Source organism: Tachyglossus aculeatus, chromosome 3 (genome assembly GCF_015852505.1).
Source record: "Tachyglossus aculeatus isolate mTacAcu1 chromosome 3, mTacAcu1.pri, whole genome shotgun sequence".
Lineage (NCBI taxonomy): Eukaryota > Metazoa > Chordata > Mammalia > Monotremata > Tachyglossidae > Tachyglossus > Tachyglossus aculeatus.
This window is the reverse complement of record NC_052068.1, coordinates 86,284,878-86,304,324: the sequence shown is the minus strand read 5'-3', so window position 1 is coordinate 86,304,324 and position 19,447 is coordinate 86,284,878. Positions and strand designations below refer to the sequence as shown.

General features: G+C 45.6%; 1 protein-coding gene, 1 long non-coding RNA gene and 2 other non-coding genes across 5 annotated transcripts in view; 1 reads left to right on the top strand and 3 right to left on the bottom strand.

Moving 5' to 3' along the window:
• Window positions 1-11,749, bottom strand: part of ACAA2 (acetyl-CoA acyltransferase 2) — a 35,834-nt gene extending 24,085 nt beyond the window's left edge. Inside the window, exon 1 of the mRNA XM_038743695.1 lies at window positions 11,503-11,749. Within this exon, the coding sequence (XP_038599623.1) occupies window positions 11,503-11,518 (16 nt within the window). The 5' untranslated portion in view covers window positions 11,519-11,749. The remainder of the gene's footprint in view (window positions 1-11,502) is intronic.
• Window positions 11,750-13,160: 1,411 nt separating this feature from the next.
• Window positions 13,161-13,243, top strand: LOC119925954. Its single transcript, XR_005449875.1, has one exon.
• A 1,201-nt stretch (window positions 13,244-14,444) lies between these two features.
• LOC119925907 lies at window positions 14,445-16,955 on the bottom strand. Of its 2 annotated transcripts, none has more exons than XR_005449842.1 (3): window positions 16,845-16,955; window positions 14,628-14,687; window positions 14,445-14,528 (listed from the first exon to the last, which is right to left on the bottom strand). It is a non-coding gene; the product is annotated as an uncharacterized LOC119925907 (long non-coding RNA). The 2 variants fall into 2 exon arrangements; XR_005449841.1 differs by lacking the exon at window positions 16,845-16,955 and adding an exon at window positions 15,498-15,688.
• Window positions 16,956-17,118: 163 nt separating this feature from the next.
• Window positions 17,119-17,256, bottom strand: LOC119926223. The gene has a single exon (XR_005450116.1). It is a non-coding gene; the product is annotated as a small nucleolar RNA SNORA7 (small nucleolar RNA).
• Between the last annotated feature and the right edge of the window lie 2,191 nt (window positions 17,257-19,447).

The window sequence follows — 19,447 nt, the reverse complement described above, 5'->3', positions numbered from 1 at the left end:
TCCTGTCCCCTACTCCGGATCTGTGCTCTCTGCTCATCCAAAGCAAATCTCTGAAACATCCCTCACTCTCAACTCTCCCGTTTTCAACCCACTGCCACTTTCCCCTGTTAGACGATACACTCCTCGAGGGAGTGTACTTTAAATCCTCCGAAACACCTAGTACAGTGTTCCGACACAACAGACCATCAACAAATGCTAATGAGACGGATGATGACGATGGTGGAAGTTGGGAGGATGCAGGAATTGGACTATTTAGAGTAGGGTCAACTGAGGCTTTCTGAGCCCCAGCTCCTTGTTTCTTACTAAGCCTCATCTCTTGTTTCTCTACCCAACTCTAAATCAATCAATCAATCGTATTTATTGAGCGCTTACTGTGTGCAGAGCACTGTACTAAGCGCTTGGGAAGTACAAATTGGCAACATATAGAGACAGTCCCTACCCAACAGTGGGCTCACAGTCTAAAAGGGGGAGACAAAACCAAACATACTAACAAAATAAATAGAATAGATATGTACAAGTAAAATAAATAGAGTAATAAATATGTACAAACAGATCTTCCTCCTTGTTTGTTTTTTAAAAATGATATTTTTTAAGCACTTGCTATGTGTCAAGCGCTGTTCTAAGTGCTGGGGTAGATACACGGTTATCAGGTTGTCCCATGTGGGGCTCACAGTCTTCATCCCCATTTTCCAGATGAGGGAACTGAGGCACAGAGAAGTGAAGTGACTTGCCCAAAGTCACACAGCAGACAAGTGGCGGAGCCGGGATTAGAACCCACAACCTCTGACTCCCAAGCCTGGGCTCTTTCCACTAAGCCACGCTGCTTCCCTCAAAAGTCCACAGAGCCATGGGAAAGCTTTCTTGAATTCTTCATCGACATGTACTCTGATTCCTTGTAAAACCCGAAGTAGACATTCTTATACATTCAGAATACATTTCATACGTAGTCAAGGAAAAAGTACTTACAACTGGGATATTTGTTAAATGTGTACTCTGTGCTATGCACTGTGCTAAGTGTCCTGGGGTAGCTACAACACAATCAGGCAGGCACAGTCCCTATCCCACATGGGGAAATCACAGTCGGAGGGAAGGGAAAACAGGTTTTTCACCCCCATTTTACAGATGAGGAATCCGAGGAGCTAAGTGACTTGCCCAAAGTCACCCAGCTGGCAAGTGGCAGAGCTTGGATTAGAACCCAAGCCTTCTAACTCCCAGTCTTTCCACTGGACCCCTCTGCTTCATAGGAGTACTCTTATAAAATGTCAACATTTTAGCTACACTGGAGTAGTATTAAAAAGCCTATTGGATTTCTTAGTTAGGCTAGCGCAGACAACTGTAGCCCTCCTTCCTCCTGCAAGCTTGACTCTACCCACAGAGGTTTTTGTCCTACTGCAAAAGGTGTGAATGGAAGAGAGAATTGCATACTAGAAGTCCAGAAGACAACAGATAAAATATATATATATATATATATATATATGTGTATATATATGTATATATATTTGTATATATAAACACATATATGTACATTGGACAGAGTACATGCCCAAGAAAAAGAAGCAGAGAATGTGCATTTGTTCAATTATAAACTCCCTGAGTGATTTTGTTTCGCTCTTCTAAGAGCTCAGTAAGGTGTTCTGCACTCAATAGGTGCTCAATAAATACCACTGATAGATTTAATGGAAGAAGAAAGAGTAGACGGAAAACTCACATTCGCTTTCTGCTTTCCTCCATTTCTGATCATTTATAGCTTGGAGGCTGAAGACAATAATAATAATGATGGCATTTATTAAGCGCTATGTGCAAAGCACTGTTCTAAGCGCTGGGGAGGTTACAAGGTGATCAGGTTGTCCCACGGGGGGCTCACAGTCAATCCCCATTTTACAGATGAGATAACTGAGGCCCACAGAAGTTAAGTGACTGGCCCAAAGTCACACAGCTGACAAGTGGTGGAGCCGGGATTTGAACCCACGACCTCTGACTCCAAAGCCCGGGCTCTTTCCACTGAGCCACGCTGCTTCTTTAATGGTATTTATTAAGCCCTTAACTATCTGCCAGGCACTGTACTAAGCATTGGGGTTGATACAAGTAAATTGGGTTGGACACAGTCCCTGTCCCATGTGGGGCTCACGGTCTCAATCCCCATTTTACAGATGAGGGAACTGAGGTCCAGAGAAGTGAAGTGACTTGCCCACGGTCACACAGCCGACAAGCGGCAGAGTCAGGATTAGAACCCATGACCTTCTGACTCCTAAGCCCGTGCTCTACTATGCCATGCTGCTTCTAGATCGGTTGCAAGTCATTCCTAGAGACCCTGACAACAGCCATCCCTGAAAACTGGCCTAATGAAGGAAGCTGTGGATTCTTACCATTAAAGGCAACTTATACATGATTTCTCTAATTAACTATCATTCACTTTGCCAAGTGGCAAAGCTTCAGTCAAATTTTCAAACCGTATGTCAATTAGTTCTTGAGGCAGAAAGCTTCAAAGCTAACAGCCTCAGACATTTCATGAGGCCATTTTTTTTTTAATTTAAACGTTTTAAAAAGATGCATGGATGAAAAAAGATTTCTCATATACATATCCCCTTTTTCTTCTTCCTCAGACATTTCATGAGGCTGTTTTTTTTTTAAATTTAAACGTTTTAAAAAGATGCACGGATGAAAAAAGATTTCTCATACACATATCCCCTTTTTCTTCTTCCTCCAAATTTAAACGTTTTAAAAAGATGCATGGAGGAAAAAAGATTTCTCATATACATATCCCCTTTTTCTTCTTCCTCCTGTCTGTATTTTCTTTTAGTGTCTGATCTCACCAGCTAGACTCTAATCTACATGATGGCAATATCATGCCTATTAACTCAAAGTACTGTCGGAGGGCTTAATAGAGTGCTCTCCGCTCAATCAGCCCGTAATAGATACTACTGATTTCCAAGCAATAGCTTTCTAAATATCAGAGAAGCATTAGAATATTAGAAGAATATTATGAAGAATATTAGAATATAATATAATATAATGGAGAATAATGAATAATATAATGAATAATGAATAATGAAGAATATAATATTCTGAACAATATTAGAAGAATATTCCACTGAGCGTGGCTCAGTGGAAAGAGCCCGGGCTTTGGAGTCAGAGATCATGTGTTCGAGTTCCGGCTCCGCCACCTGTCTGCTGTGTGACCTTGGGCAAGTCATTTAACTTCTCCGAGCCTCAGCTACCTCATCTGTAAAATGGGGATTAAGACTGTGAGCCCCACGTGGGACAACTTGATCACCTTATATCCCCCCAGCGCTTAGAACAGTGCCTTGTACGTAGTAAGCGCTTAACAAATGCCATCATTAAATATCAGTCTGAAATGAAGAAACCCACAACTTTTCAGTTTAGCTGCCCTTTGAAGCAGCGTGGCATAGTGGATACAGCACGGGCTTGGGAGCCAGAAGGTCATGGGTTCTAATCACTTGCCTGCTATGTGACCTTGGACAAGTCACTTCACTTCTCCGTGCCTCAGTTCCCTCATCTGTAAAATGGGGATTGAGACTGCGAGCCCCACGTGGGACAGGGACTGTGTTCAACCCGATTTGCTTGGATCCACCCCGGCGCTTAGTACAGTGCCTGCCACATAGTAAGTGCTTATCACTACCATAATAATAATAATAATTATTATTATTGATGGTGAGCAGTGATCATTCATCTAGGGGTCCACTAGCTCCCCAGCGTTTCCTTGCACACACCACATTGGGATTAGGCAGTTGAGCCAAACCCAGGCAAGTTGTGGCTGCCGCAGTAGGAGGTGACCTTTGCCCATATAAAAATGAAAGCTGCCCCATATGGGGGGCGTTCGTATCATATCGGAGGGGGGAAGGCTTCCCAGGGGTGATTGGGAGGGCAAAGGAGCAGGAAGAAGAGGGAGAAAGAAGCTGAAGCCTGAAAGCCTGATACCATTCAAAAAGCCAGGGGAAAGAAAAGAGGCCCAGCCACTCCCAGGGAAAGGGAGTTGGCCAGTTGGTCAATTTGTATTTATTGAGAGCTTACTGTGTGCAGAGCCCTGTACTAAGTCCTTGGGACAGTACAATATTCAACAGACATTCCCTGCCCATAATGAGTTTGCAGTCTAGAGGGGGAGAGTGCGCTGGGGAGGAGGAAATGGAGCAGGACAGAGATTGACGAATGTGTCTATTGTTGTATTGTACTGTCCCAACCACTTACTACAGTGCTCTGCACAGAGTAAGCGCTCAATAAATACAATTGAATGAACGGATGAGGGAGAGGGTTAGCAACCCAGGGAAAGGACAGAGGCAGGGTCTCATCCTGGGCAGGGAACCTATCTGCTGATTCTGTTGTATTGTGCTCTCCCAGGTGCTTAGTATGGTGCTCTGCACACAGTAGGTGCTCAATAAATATGACTGATTGACTCATTCATTCAACTGTATTTATTGAGCGCTTACTATGTGCAGAGCATTGTACTAAGTGCTTGGAAAGTACAATTCGATTGATTGACACCTGGCTACAGGCTGGGTATTCCTACTAGTCCTTTCCTGATTCAAATTAAAAGATCACTTGCAGTTAGGTTCACTGACAGAGTGTAAATGAATGTCTTATAGTTACCAAATGGGACAAAATGAAGGGATAAAAAAAGTTTTAGTGGTTTAAGTCAAGTTTAGCCATCTGAACTTCAATAAAATTCATCAAATTGCCTTATTCTGGTCAAAACCAATGAGCGTCAATAGCCTGACTGAGCGCTACCTCAAAAACACTGAGATGGCTGCAACAGAGGCCGGAGCAAAACATTATTAGAAAACCACAGTTTCGAGATGCAAAGTTGATAAAATGATAATTTAAGACGAATCAAAATGAACAAAGTTCCCAGCAAAACCTTGAACATGTACATGAGTCAGTGCTTAATAGAATTTGTAATAATAATGATGGCATTTATTAAGCGCTTACTATGTGCAAAGCACTGTTCTTAGCACTGGGTAGATTGTAAGATATGGGTGGTTGTGAGTATACCAGTGCTTCGGTGGTTTATACGTTTTTAAGTAGAAGCTGGATGGGATATGACATGAAGAGATTAGAGATGAATAGGTAAGGCCTCTTGGTGAAGTTGTGACTTCACAAGGGCTTTCAAGATGGGGAAAGCTTTGGTCTGTTGGATTTAAAAGTGGAGGGAGTTCCAGGCAGGGGAAGAAATGGCCCAAAGAGGTAAGAGCAAGTCTGGGGAGTCAGGGGACCAGTTTGGTTTTTTTAAATAGTATTTGTTAAGCGCATATTGTCCCAGGCAGGTTGGACACATTCCATGTCTCACGTGGGGCTCACAGTATTAAACCCACTTGACAGGTGAGGTAACTGAGGCAAAGAGAAGTGAAGTGACTTGTCCAGAGTCACACAGCAGACAAGTAATGGAGCCATGATAAGAACCCAGATCCTTCTGAGGCCGAGGTCCGTGCTCTATCCATTTGGCCAAGCTGCCTCTAATCCCAGGTCTACCACTTGCAAGCCGGGTGATCTTGAGCAAGTCGTTTAACTTTGGAATTAAACACCAGTTTTCCCTCCCCTTAAAGGGACTGTCTAAGCCCTCAGGCCAAGACCCTCGTATTGGACCAGGCCTGTGTCTGAGCTTATTATCCCTACTCTTAGTACAGTGCTTGGCACAAAGCAAGCATTTAACAAATACCCAAAATTTTTATTATTAGTCCTATTGAATCAGCATTGGGAGAAACAGTGAGTAGGTTACTTTGAGACGAGTGAAGTGTGAAATGGAATGGGGTGTGGTGGGAGAAAAGAATGGCTATGAAGGGTGAGAGCCAACTGCATGCCTTAAAGCCAAAGGACTGAAGAGAGGGGAGACACAGAAGACAGAGAGAGACTGATGCAGTAGTCAAGCTGGGACATGCTGTGTGCTTGGATAAGCATGGAGAGGAGGAGGAGGTAAACTCTAGAAATTTTGACTGGTGGTGGGAAATCAACAGAATTTGGCAAGGATTTGAAAAGAGAGAGAGGAGTCAAGGATTACATTAGTTTTGCAGGTTTTAGGAACTGGAAGGATGGCTGGTCTTCACTGTGGTACAGTGAAAAGGTTGGTACAGGAGAGGATTTGGTAAGGAAGGAAGAGTTTGGCTTGACCTGAGCCTTAGTAGGGGCCAGGAATTAGAGATCTACTGGGCTAGTTGGAGAGGAATAAATCAATCAGTGCTATTTATTGGGTCCTTACCATGTCCACACTAAATACTTGGGTGAGAACAGAGTTCACAGTCATGTTCCCTTTAGCTTACATTCTGGTGGGGGGTGGGGGGCAGACAGAAGACAGAAATCAATACTGCTAACTTCGTAGATCCCTTGCAATTAATCACACTTATTGTGTGCTTACTGAGCACTTGGGAGAGTACAATATGACAGAGCTGGTATACATTCCCTGCTCACAAGCTTACAGTCTTGAGGGAGAGATAGACACAACTGTAAATAAATTGCAGATATGTACATAAGTGCTTGTGGGGCCAGGGGTGAATAAAGGGGGCAAATCAGGGTGATGCAAAAAGGAGGGAGCAAATCAGGGTGACGCAAAAAGGCGGGGGAAAAGAGGAAATCAGGGCCTAGTTAGGAAAGGCTTCTTGGAGGAGCTGTGCCTTCAATACGGCTTTGAAGGTGGGGAGAGTAATTGTCTGTCAGATATGAAGAGGGAGGGAGTTCCAGGCCAAAAAGAAGATGAGGGCAAGAGGTTGGTGGCAAGATAGATGAAATTGAGGTACAGTGAGTACGCTGTAGAGGAGTGATGTGGGTTGGGTTGTAGTGGGAGAGTAACGTGGTGACAGTGCTCAGCGCTTAGAACAGTGCTTGGCACATAGCGCTTACCAAATACTGTCATTATTACGTAGGAGGGGGCAAGGTGATTGCTTCAAAGCCGATGGTAAGAAGTTTCTGTTTGATGCAAAGGTTCCTGAGGAATGGGGACACGCAGACTGAAAGCTTTTGCAGAAAAATGATCTGGGCAGCAGAGTGAAGTATGGACTGCAGTGGGGAGAGACAAGAGGTAGGGAGGTCATCAAAAAGGCTGATGCAGTAATCAAGGTGGGGTGGGGCAGATGCTTGGATTAATGTGGTCGCAGTTTGGATAGACAGGGAACGATGGGTTTTAGTGATAAGGTGAAGGTTGAACCGACAGGATTAAGCAACAATTGAGAGGAGTCAGGGATAACGCCTATGGGCTTGTGAAACAGGGAGGATGGTGGTGCTGTCTACATTGATGGGAAAATCTGGGGGAGGGCAGGGTTTGGGAGGGAAGATGAGTTCTGTTTTGGACATGTTAAGTTTGAGGTCACGGCAGGACATCCGAGTAGAGCTGTCTTGAAGGCAGGAGGAAATGCAAGAACACAGACAGGGCGAGAGATCAGGCCTGGAGATGCAGATTCGGGAATCAACACATAAAGGCGGTACGGGAGTGAATGAGTTCCCCAAGGGAGTAGGTGTAGATGGAGAATAGAAGGGGATCCAGAACTGAATATAGAGGGACCCTCACAGTTAGGGGGTGGCAGAGGAGGAGCCCACCGAAGAGACTGAGAAATGGGTGGCCAGAGAGGAGAACAAGGGCAGTGTCGGTGAAGCTGAGGTTGGATAATGTTTCCCGAAGAAGGGGGTGCTCGACAGTGTCGAAGGCAGCTGAGAGGTCGAGGAGGATCAGGATGGAATAGAGGCTGTTGGATTTGGCAAGATCTTTTATGACCTTCGAGAGGGCGGTTTCTGTGGAGTGAAGGGGACAGAAGTCAGATTGGAAGGGGTCGAGCAGAGGAACCTGAGGCGATGTAGACAACTCGCTCGAGGAACTTGGAGAGGAAGGTAATTTATTTATTTTGGTGTCTATCTCCCCCCCGTCTGCTCGTTGTGGGCAGGGAATGTGTCATATTGCTATAATGTACTCTCCCAAACGCTTAGTACAGTGCTCAATAAATACGATTGACTGCCAAACACGACTGATTGAATGGTAGGAGGGAGATGGGGATAACTGGAGGGGGCCATGGGGTTTTTTTAGGATAGGGGAGACAAGCGCATGTTTGAAAGCAGTGGGGAAAAAACCCCTGGAGAGTAAACAGTTGAGGATGGTGGTCAGGGAGGGAAGAAGTGCTTTGATAAGCAGCATGGCACAGTGGGTGGAGCACGGGCCTGGAACTAAGGTCATAGGCTCAAATCACTGCCCCTCCACTTGACTGCTGTGTGACCTTGGGCAAGCCACTGAACTTCTCTGTGCCTCAGTGACCTCATCTGCAAAATGGGGATTGAGACCTTGAGCCCCGCGTGGGCCGGGGACCGTGTCCAACCCGATTTTCTTGTAAAATAATAATGGCATTTACCCAGCGCTTGGTACAGTGCCTTGGAACATAGGAAGCGCTTCAGAAATAGGAGCATTATGATTCTAAGGTGGGAAGGAACGGAGTCGGAGGGGTGCATTCTCCAGGCCGCACTCCTGGTCGACCCCGGGGGGCAGGAGGTCCTTCTAGACTGTGAGCCCACTGTTGGGTAGGGACCGTCTCTATATGCTGCCAACTTGTACTTCCCAAGCGCTTAGTACAGTGCTCTGTACACAATAAGCGCTCAATAAATACGATTGAATGAATGAATGAATGAGTGCCGGCTTAAAGCGTGGCTTAATGGAAAGAGCCCAGGCTTGGGAGTCAGAGGTCGTGGGTTCTAATAATAATAATGATGGTATTTGTTAAGTGCTTACTATGTGCAAAGCACTGTTCTAAGCGCTGGATTAGATACAAGGTGATCAGATTGTCCCACGTGGGGCTCCCGGTCTTAATCCCCATTTTACAGACGAGGTAACTGAGGCCCAGAGAAGCCCAGAGAAGTGAAGCGACTTGCCCAAAGTCACACAGCTAAGTGGCGGAGTCAGGATTAGAACCCACGACCTCTGACTCCCAAGCCCGGGCTCTTGCCACTGGGACGGCTCTGCCACTTGTCAGCTGTGTGACTTTGGGCAAGTCACAACTTCTCTGTGCCTCAATTCCCTCCTCTGGAAAATGGGGATTAAGGCTGGGAGCCCCACGTGGGACAACCTGATGACTTTGCATCTCCCCCAGTGCTTAGAACAGTGTTTGGCACATAGTAAGCGCTTAACAAATACCATTATTATTTAGAGAAGCAGCGTGGCTCAGTGAGAAGAGCAGGGGCTTGAGAGTCACAGGTCATGGGTTCTAATCCCGGCTCCGCCACTTGTCAGCTGTGTGACCTTAGGCAAGCCACTTAACTCCTCTGTGCCTCAGTTACCTCATCTGTAAAATGGGAATTAAGATTGTAAGCCCCACGTGGAACAACCTGATCACCTTGTATCCTCCCCAGCATTTAGAACAGTGCTTTACACATAGTAAGCGCTTAACAAATGCCATCATTATTATTATTACTATTGAGAGTCAGAGGTCATAGGTTCTAATCCTGGCTCCGCCACTTGTCAGCTGTGTGACTTTGGGGAAGTCATTTAACTTCTCTGAGCCTCGGTTACCTCATCTGTACAATGGGGATTAAAAGTGTGAGCCCCATAGGGGACAACCTGACTACCTTGTACCACCTGCCCCCAGCACTTAGAACAGTGCTTGGCACATAGTAAGCACTTAAATGCTATTATTATTATTATTATTATTATGATGATGATGATGCAGGCCCATCTTGGACCCCTGACTTCCATCACGACCCCTCTCCGCAGGGACAGGCCAGCGGGAGCCAGGACTCATTCATTCATTCATTCAATTGTATTTATTGAGCGTTTACTGTGTGCACAGCACTGTACTAAGCGCTTGGGAAGTACAAGTTGGCAACATATAGAGATGGTCCCTACCCAACAGCGGGCTCACAGTCTATCCCGGCTCTGCCATTTGTCAGCTGTGTGACCTTGGGCAAGCCACTTAAATTCTCTGTGCCTCAGTTACCTCATCTGTAAAATGGGGATTAAGACTGTGAGCCCCAAGTGGGACAACCTGATCACCTTGTAGCCCCCCCCATTCATTCATTCAATCGTATTTATTGAGCACTTACTGTATGCACAGCACTGTACTAAGCGCTTGGGAAGTACAAGATGGCAACATATACAGACGGTCCCTACCCAACAGTGGGCTCACAGTCTAGAAAGAACAGTGCTCTGCACATAGTAAGCGCTTAACAAATACCACCATTATTATTATTATTAGAAGGGGGAGACAGACAACAAAACAAAACATATAAACCAAATAGAATAAATATGTACAAATAGAGTAATAAATAGGTACAAACATATACACATATATACAGGTGTTGTGGGGAGGGGAAGGAGGTAAGGCGGGGGGATGGGGAGGGGGAGAGGAAGGAGGGGGCTCATTCATTCATTCATTCAATTGTATTTATTGAGCGCTTACTGTGTGCAGAGCACTGTACTAAGCGCTTGGGAAGGACACGTTGGCAACATATAGAGACGGTCCCTACCCAACAGTGGGCTCACAGTCTAGAAGGGGGAGACAGAGAACAAAACATATTAACAAATTAACAAAATAAAATAAATAGAATAAATATGTACAAATAAAATAAATAAATAGAGTAATAAATACGTGCAAACATATATACAGATATACAGGTGTTGTGGGGAGGGGAAGGAGGTAAGGCGGGGGGGAAGGGGAGAGGAAGGAGGGGGCTAATTCATTCATTCAATCGTATTTATTGAGCGCTTACTGTGTGCAGGGCACTGTATTAGGCGCTTGGGAAGTACAAATTGGCAATATATAGAGACGGTCCTTACCCAACAGCGGGCTCACAGTCTAGAAGGGGGAAACAGAGGACAAAACAAAACATACTAACAAATTAAGAAAATAGAATAAATATGTACAAATAAAATAGAGTAATAAACACGTACAAACATATATACAGGTGCTGTGGGGAGGTGAAGGAGGTAAGGCGGGGGGGATGGGGAGGGAGAGAGGAAGGAGGGGGCTCATTCATTCATTCAATCGTATTTATTGAGCGCTTACTGTGTGCACAGCACTGTAGTAAGCGCTTGGGAAGTCCAAGTTGGCAACATATAGAGACGGTCCCTACCCAACAGCGGGCTCACAGTCTAGAAGGGGGAGACAGACAACAAAACAAAACATATGAACAAATTGACAAAATAAAATGAATAGAATATGTACAAATAGAGTAATAAATACGTACAAACATATATACAGGTGCTGTGGGGAGGGGAAGGAGGAGGCTCATTCATTCAATCGTATTTATTGAGCACTTACTGTGTGCAGAGCACTGTAGTAAGCGCTTGGGAAGTCCAAGTTGGCAACATCTAGAGACGGTCCCTACCCAACAGTGGGCTCACAGTCTAGAAGGGGGAGACAGACAACACCACATATTAACCAAATAAAATAAATAGAATAAATATGTACAAATAAAATAGAGTAATAAATACGCACAAACATATATACATATATACAGGTGCTGTGGGGAGGGGAAGGAGGGGGCTTAGTGTGGGAAGGCCTCCTGGAGGAGGTGAGCTCTCACCTCGGAGAAGGGCCATGGCCGGCTGCTGCTGTTGCTGGTCCTGGTTTAATAAAGGTGGTGTGTGTTGTGTTGTTTTGTTGTGTTGTTGTTGTTGTTGTTGTTGTTGTTGTTGTTGTTGTTGTTGTTGTTGCTGTTGCTGTTTGCTGCTACTACTGAGGGTCCTTGTCGGCCCTTTAAGGCCGCGCGCGCTCCCGATGGCCGCGCGTGCGCGCTCCCGGATCCCGTGACGGGGCGGGGCAGGGGGCGGCGGCCCCGCGCGCTCACCTTTCACCTACTTCCCCGGCCCAGCTGCTCAACCGGAATCCCACATTCGTCACGCTCAGCCCTCCAACCCGGCCAAAAAAGGACCACACGCAGGATTAGGGTTTGAAAAAAATAAGCTTTTGGTTGACCTACTCTGCTCCACAATTACGGTGCTCCGAGCTCGGCTTTACTAAGGGAGCGAGGTTGTTTTCGGCGAATCTGCGACATAAAGGAATGGGATAAGTGGGGGACGGGGGCGCGTCCGGGCACGCGCTCAGGGAATGGGCAGGGGGGAGAGGGCTGGGCAGAGAAGGGGTAGCAATGGGGAAAGGGTTGGTAGAGGAGCCCATCAGCCCCGCATGATCCCTTTATTTTCCTTATATGATCAGGCTCCACAGCAGGGACCTGAGGTGATTAGGAAACGCAGGCGATGGGGCTTAGGGTTCAGCGTGGGGCCTAGTGCAGTTTGGGACTGGCAGTGTTGGAGGGTGGCCATTTTGAGGGTGTGGGGCCTAGTGCAGTTTGGGACTGGCAGTGTTGGAGGGCAGCCATTTTGAGGGCGTGGGGCCTAGTGCAGTTTGGGACTGGCAGTGTTTGAGGGTAGCATTTTGAGGGTGTGGGGCCTAGTGCCATTTGGGACGGGCAGTGTTTGAGGGTGGCCATTTTGAGGACATGGGACCTAGTGCAGTTTGGGACTGGCAGTGTTTGAGGGTGGCCATTTTGAGGATGTGGGACCTAGTGCAGTTTGGGACTGGTAGTGTTTGAGGGCGTGGGGCCTAGTGCAGTTTGGGACTGGCAGTGTTTGAGGGTGGCCATTTTGAGGGCGTGGGGCCTAGTGCAGTTTGGGACTGTCAAGTGTTTGAGGGTGGCCATTTTGAGGACATGGGGCCTAGTGCAGTTTGGGACTGGCAGTGTTGGAGGGTGGCCGTTTTGAGGGCATGGGGCCTAGTGTAGTTTGGGACTGGCAGTGTTTGAGGGTGGCCATTTTGAGGACATGGGACCTAGTGCAGTTTGGGACTGGCAGTGTTTGAGGGTGGTCATTTTGAGGATGTGGGGCCTAGTGCAGTTTAGGACTGACAGTGTTTGAGGGTATGGGGCCTAGTGCAGTTTGGGACTGGCAGTGTTTGAGGACGGCCATTTTGAGGGCGTGGGGCCTAGTGCAGTTTGGGACTGGCAGTGTTTGAGGGTGGCCATTTTGAGGACATGGGGCCTAGTGCCATTTGGGACTGGTAGTGTTTGAGGGTGGCCATTTTGAGGACATGGGGCCTAGTGCCATTTGGGACTGGTAGTGTTTGAAGGTGGCCATTTCGGGGGCAGGGGGGCTGTTTAGTAGAGAGGGATAATGGACTAGTTCCTTTATCAGGAAGGATTAGCGAGGGAGGAGGGCCCTTTAGGTGCTGTAATTGTGACCCCCCCGGTCTGTGATGACTGGCCCACTGCGCAATCTGAGTTCTGTGGAACTAAGGATGGAAAGCGTGCTGAGAACAGACTGAGACCAGGGAAATCACAGCCCAGATGAACTCAGGGCCTGCCAGCTCCCCCTGAGGCTCTGCACTAAGAGGGCCAGGGTGAGCTCCAAGATGGGCGAAGCAAGCTGACGTGGCTCTGGAACTGCCACGTGGAGATGAGGAAAGTGCCTGGGGGATGGAGAAGGGAAAGTAAAAACTGCCCGAACCGAAATCCTGTGGTCAACCCAGGATCAGGACAATAAATTTTTAAATGGTATTTGTTAAGCTCACAGTGTGTCAATCACTATTCTAAGCGCTGGGGTGGGTACAAGTTAATCAGGTCGGATATAGACCTTGACCATATCGGGCTCACAGGTTAAGTAAACACTACTATCCTCCCTGTCTCAAGCCCCATAACTTTGGGATTTTTCTCACGTAATCCTTCTTAATCGACCCATGTATTCAATCTACCACCAAATCCTGTCAGTTTTACCTTCACAGCATCTCTAGACTCCTCCATCCAAACTGCTACTATGATGGTCCAAGCTGTTATAACCTCCCCCTCCTAGACTGTGAGCCCATTGTTGGGTAGGGACCGTCCCTATATGTTGCCAACTTGTACTTCCCAAGCACTTAGTACAGTGCTCTGCACACAGTAAGCGCTCAATAAATATGATTGAATGAATGAACCTTGATTACTGCATCAGCTTCCTCACTGATCTCTCTGCCTCCGGTCTCTTCCGAACCTAGTCCTTATTTCACTCTGATGCCCAGCTAATTTTTCTAAAAAAACCATTAGCTTGTGAGCTAATCCTCAGAAACTTCCAGTGGCTGTCTATCCACTTCCACAACAAACAGAAACTCCTTAACAATAACTTTGTCACCTGATCTGCTCTCTCTATTTTAACGCAAGCAGCACACTCGGCTCCTCTTTAAAACCAATCCGTACCTCGATCTCATCTTGCCACCATCACCTTGCGCACGTTCTCCCTTAGAGCTAGAACTCCCCACCTCCAAAATCTTATGAAAATCACATTTCCCTGGCAGCCCCCTTTTTTTTCTTTTTTTATGTTATTCGCTTAACACTTACTAGATGCCAGGCATTGGGATAGAAACAAGCTAATCAGGTTGGACACAGTCCATGTCCCACGCAGGGCTCACAGTCTTAATCCCCATTCTACAGATGAGGTGACTGAGACAGAGAGAAGTTAAGTGACTTACCCAAGATCACACAGCAGACAAGTGGTGGAGGCAGGATTAGAACTCAGGTCCTTCGGACTTCCAGGCTCATGCTGTGTCCACTATAGGCCATGCTCCACATGGAACCGCTGTGCTCTGTGGACCAGAAGAGCATTCAACATTGGAGGCTGCCAAATTATTTAAGTTCTTTGATTACCTGAGGTTTGATATAAAACTGTGTGAATCCATACGCACCTGTGGGAGTCCAGCTGCCTGACATATCACAAGCAAACTGGGAAAGGATTGCCCATCCACCTGTGTATCAAACAGAAACTCCTTACCATTGGCTTTAAAACATGCAATCACTTTGCCCCTCATCTTACCTTGCTGATTTCCTACTATAACCTAGCCCGCACACTTCAATCCTCTAGTGACAACCTAGTAACTGTACCTTCATCTCATCTATTTCACCACCGACTTTCGCTCATGTCCTGTCGCTGGCATGGAATTCCCACCCCCTTCATATGCAACAGACAATCACTCTCCCCACCTTCAAAGTCTTTTTGAAGGCACATCTCCAAAGAGGCCTTCCATGACTAAACCCTTATTTCCCCTAATTCTTCTCCCAACTGCATCACCCACACACTTGGATTGTACCCTTTATTCACCCCAGCCTCAGTTCCACAGCACATACACAGCTCCATAATTTATTTTAATATCTACCTATCTACCCTTTATTCACCCCAGCCTCAGTTCCACAGCACATACACAGATCCATAATTCATTTTAATATCTACCTATCCCTCCAAGCTGAAAGTTCCTTGTGGGGAGGGCACTCGTCTACCAACTCTCCTGCACTATAATCTATTGCAAGCGCTTAGTACAGTGCTCAGCATACAGTAAGCACTCAATAAATACAACTGATTGAAATGATGCTCTACCTTTCCAATTAATGTGTAAGTCATAAACAACAGCCCAAGGGATATTTGCAGGGCAGAACACTATACTTATCAAATAGCATGACATTAAGTAGTCATTCCATATTTGCCGTTCATCTTCCAGGCCTTACATCTTACTTCTGGGAAGTCTTTCCTGCTCGAGCGAAACAATATGTAAAAATCTCACCTGGTCTAACCCAATCAGTCAACCAATCCATGTTGTTGAAAAACCATCTCACAACAAGTCAAGGTTTCAGGTGTTTGGCTTGAAAGTTCTTCGAAGATAGGCTTTTATTTATATGGTCAGCACACCTAGGGCACATAGCCACTGGGCTAGCCTATGCCCTGTGTATTTTCTCAAGCCTGTGAAACTAAGCATAGAATGACGTTTATTAGGTGAACCCCTTAAAGTCATGGGAAGGGTAAATGGGATGAAGTTCAAAGAAGAAACCCTGTGAAAAAGAAAAAAAGTCACAAAGTAAAATAGAAACAGGAGGCTCTAAGCAAGATAAGATAGAATATATTTTTCTAAACCGTAATTGACAATGGAATTTAATGGATCGATTTCTACGCCGTTTGTGATGGGATTGGCGTGGAAAAGAAAAGGTTTTCACAGGGAGCATCTAAGGAGACATAACAGTGAAATTATGGCAAGTAGCATGACTGGAGTGATGTAATCAAATGTTTGAGGATGTTTACGATGGTATTATATAACTACAATCAATAAATCGTATTCATTGAGCTCTTACTGTGTGCAGAGTACTGTATTAAGGACTTGGAAGAGTACATTATAACAGAATTGGTAGACAACTTCCCTGCCCACAAGTGTCTTATATTCTAGAGGGGGAGGTAAATTGGAATAAATTATGGACATATACATCAATGCTGTGGGACATACGTGAATATCAAGTACGTAAAGGGCACACATCCAAGAGCATAGATAACACAGAAGGGAGAGGGAATAGGGGAAAAGAGTCCTTAATTAGGGAAGGCCTCTTAGAGGAGGTGTGATTGTAATACAGTTTTGAAAGTGGAGAGAGTGGTGGTCTGGAAGGGGAAGGATTTCCAGGCCAGAGGCAGGGTGTGAACAAGGGGTCACTGGTGAGATAGATGAGATCAAGTTTATGGTGAGTAGGTGGGCATTAGAAGAGTGAAATGTGTGGGCTGGGTTGTAACAGGAAACCAGGAAGGTAAGGTAGGTGAGCTGATTGAGTGTCTTAAAGATAAGAGGAAGGAGTTTTTGTTTGATATGGAAGTCGATGGGCAACCACCGGAGGGTTTTGAGGAGTGGGGAGACGTGGACTTAACTTTTTAAAGAAAATTGATCAGGACACCAGAGTGAAGTAAGGACTGGAGTGGGGAGAGAAATCGAGGCAGGATATGGTCAGTGCTTGGATCAACGTAGTAGCAGTTTGAATGAAGAGGAAAGGATGGATTTTAGTGATGTTGTGGCAGCAAAACCAAGACCCATACCATTGCCTGTGTAGACATATCCTGTAAAACGCTGCATCCTTCTAGCTGAATTTGTACTCACCAAACAGCCTTTTGATGTCATTTGCTTTTCCTAGGCATTATTCCCCAAGGAAGTTGTCTTATGCTGTCGAGTCATCTCTGGCCCATAGCAATGCCAAGGACATATCTCTCCCAGAACGCCCCACCTCCATCTGCAGTCATTCTGGTAGTATATCCATAGAGTTTTCTTGGTAAATATACAGAAGTAGTTTACCATTGCCTCCTTGGATGCAGTAAACTTGAGTCCCCACCCTTGACTATCCCATGCCGCTGCTGCCTAGCACGGGTGAGTTTTGACTTGTAGCAGATTGCCTTCCACTCACTAGCCACTGCCCAAGCTAGGAATTGAACGGCTATGCCTCTGCTTGACTCTCCCTCCTGTAGTCGTGACTGGTAGAGTACTGGAAACCCCCCAGGTACGACCCTGAGAGGGGACCCCTGGGAAGACAGTACCCCAATTATTCATTCAATCGTATTTATTGAGCGCTTACTGTGTGCAGAGCACGGTACTAAGCCCTTGGGAAGTACAAATCGGCAACATATAGAGACGGCCCCTACCCAACAACGGGTTCACAGTCTAGAAGGGGGAGACAGACAACAAAACAAGTAGACAGGTGTCAATACTATCAGAATAAATAGAATTATAGCTATATACACATCATTAATAAAATACAGTAGGTATGTACAAATAAAATAGAGTAATAAATATGTAGAAATATATACAAGTGCTGTGGGGAGGGGAGAAGGAGGAGGGGAGGAAAAAGGGGGGCTCAGTCTGGGAAGGCCTCCTGGAGGAGGTGAGCTCTCAGTAGGGCTTTGAAGGGAGGAAGAGAGCTAGTTTTGCGGATGTGCAGAGCGCTTTCCTGAGTGCTAAGGTTTGCTGTGACGAGACAGAACGTGGGCGGGGACTTTGAAGAGATTTTGTTCTAGGGAATTCTGCGCTAGAAGGAAATTTCAGCTGGCTAGAACACTCAAGCTGAATAATCACTCAGTCAATCAATGGTATTTGTTGAGCACTTACTGTGTCTAGAGCACCATACTATGTGCTTGTGGGAGTAAAATAACAAGAATTGGTAGACACGTTCCCCGTACGCAACGGGTTTACAGTATAGAGTAAAAAGTGTCCCTCTCCGGCACCCCTGATTTTCTTCTCCCTCTCCTCTTTCTTTAGAGTGCTACTTCAAGGGTAGGTATAAACTTTTCAGAGCATCAGCCTCATACTTTGATTATTCTTTCCTTCCCCCGACCCAAATCAGCACAATTCCAGTTAAACAGACCACAATACTTACAAAAGTAGGTAGTGGGTCAAGTATGGAAGAGGGGTATCAGGCATTTCCCAACTGTGCACTGGAAAGTTTCCAAGTCACAAATTCCTTTTGTAGTCGAAGTCAATTGCACAGTGAATTGACATTCACTCTCCTGAGCAATATTCTGGCAGGGTAATACTGTCTTGTAGAAGGAAGGTTCCTTTTAAAACAATTAATTTTGGCATTCCAGAGTGTAGCTGATTTCCGGGAAACCTCAGCTGGATAGACATGCTGGCCTAGCCCAGCAAAGCAGAGGTTCTAGCGTTTAGTACAGTGCCCTCCACAGAATAAGCACTCAATAAATACCACTGATTGATTGATTCTGTGACCAGAAGTTGGAGCCAAGGTACCTATGAGACAGGATAACATATCTTCAACACTAAAATCTGAAAATTAACAACTAGTGAGCCAAAGGGCAGGGTTTGTTTGTAGTAATGATAATAATAATAATGGCAATTATTAAGCGCTTACTATGTGCAAAGCACTGTCCTAAGTGCTGGGGAGGTTACAAGGTGATCAGGTTGTCCCACGGGGGGCTCACAGTCTTCATCCCCATTTTACAGATGAGGTAACCGAGGCACAGAGAAGTGAAGTAACTTGCCCAAAGTCACACAGCTGACAATTGGCTGAGCTGGGATTTGAACCCATGACCTCCGACTCCAAAGCCCAGGCTCTTTCCACTGAGCCACGCTGCACAGAGTGCAATTGAATAAAAATCTCTGAAAACTTGTTTGTTTTAAAATACTCTTCAAATTTCTCCATAATACGTGAGGCGATTAAAGCTCTTTATGGCTATCCAAAAATAAATTAACGGAATAGACTAGGTTGGATTGCATTGCATAACACTTCACTTCTATCCCAGGCAGTGCTCTGATATGTAAGATTCAAATGCATACAATCAATCAATCAATTGGTATTTATTGAACACTTACTATATGCAGAACATTGTACTAAGTGCTTGGGGGAGTACAGTATCCACCTTTAAGCTTCTATGGACGCCCCTCACCTGATGTGCAAACATTGGCATAGAACATTCAGGCAGTCACTTTGCGGCAAAACTATACCCACTTAGTGGGTTATATACTTTCTTCAGCCAAGCATACTTCTTTTTTTGGTTGAGAAATGACTTCATTAGGAACTTAAGCAAATTCAAGGTTTTGATTCATTCTGTAGAAATCAGGATAAACAGAAACTCTAAAATAATTTGATTCCTGAGCCAGAGGGCACTCACTGATTGACTAAATCACGTCTGTTTTCTCTTAATCTCGGGAGGTCAAAGTTTAGGAAAATAATTTGCTTTTTCTGCTTATCCGTGGTA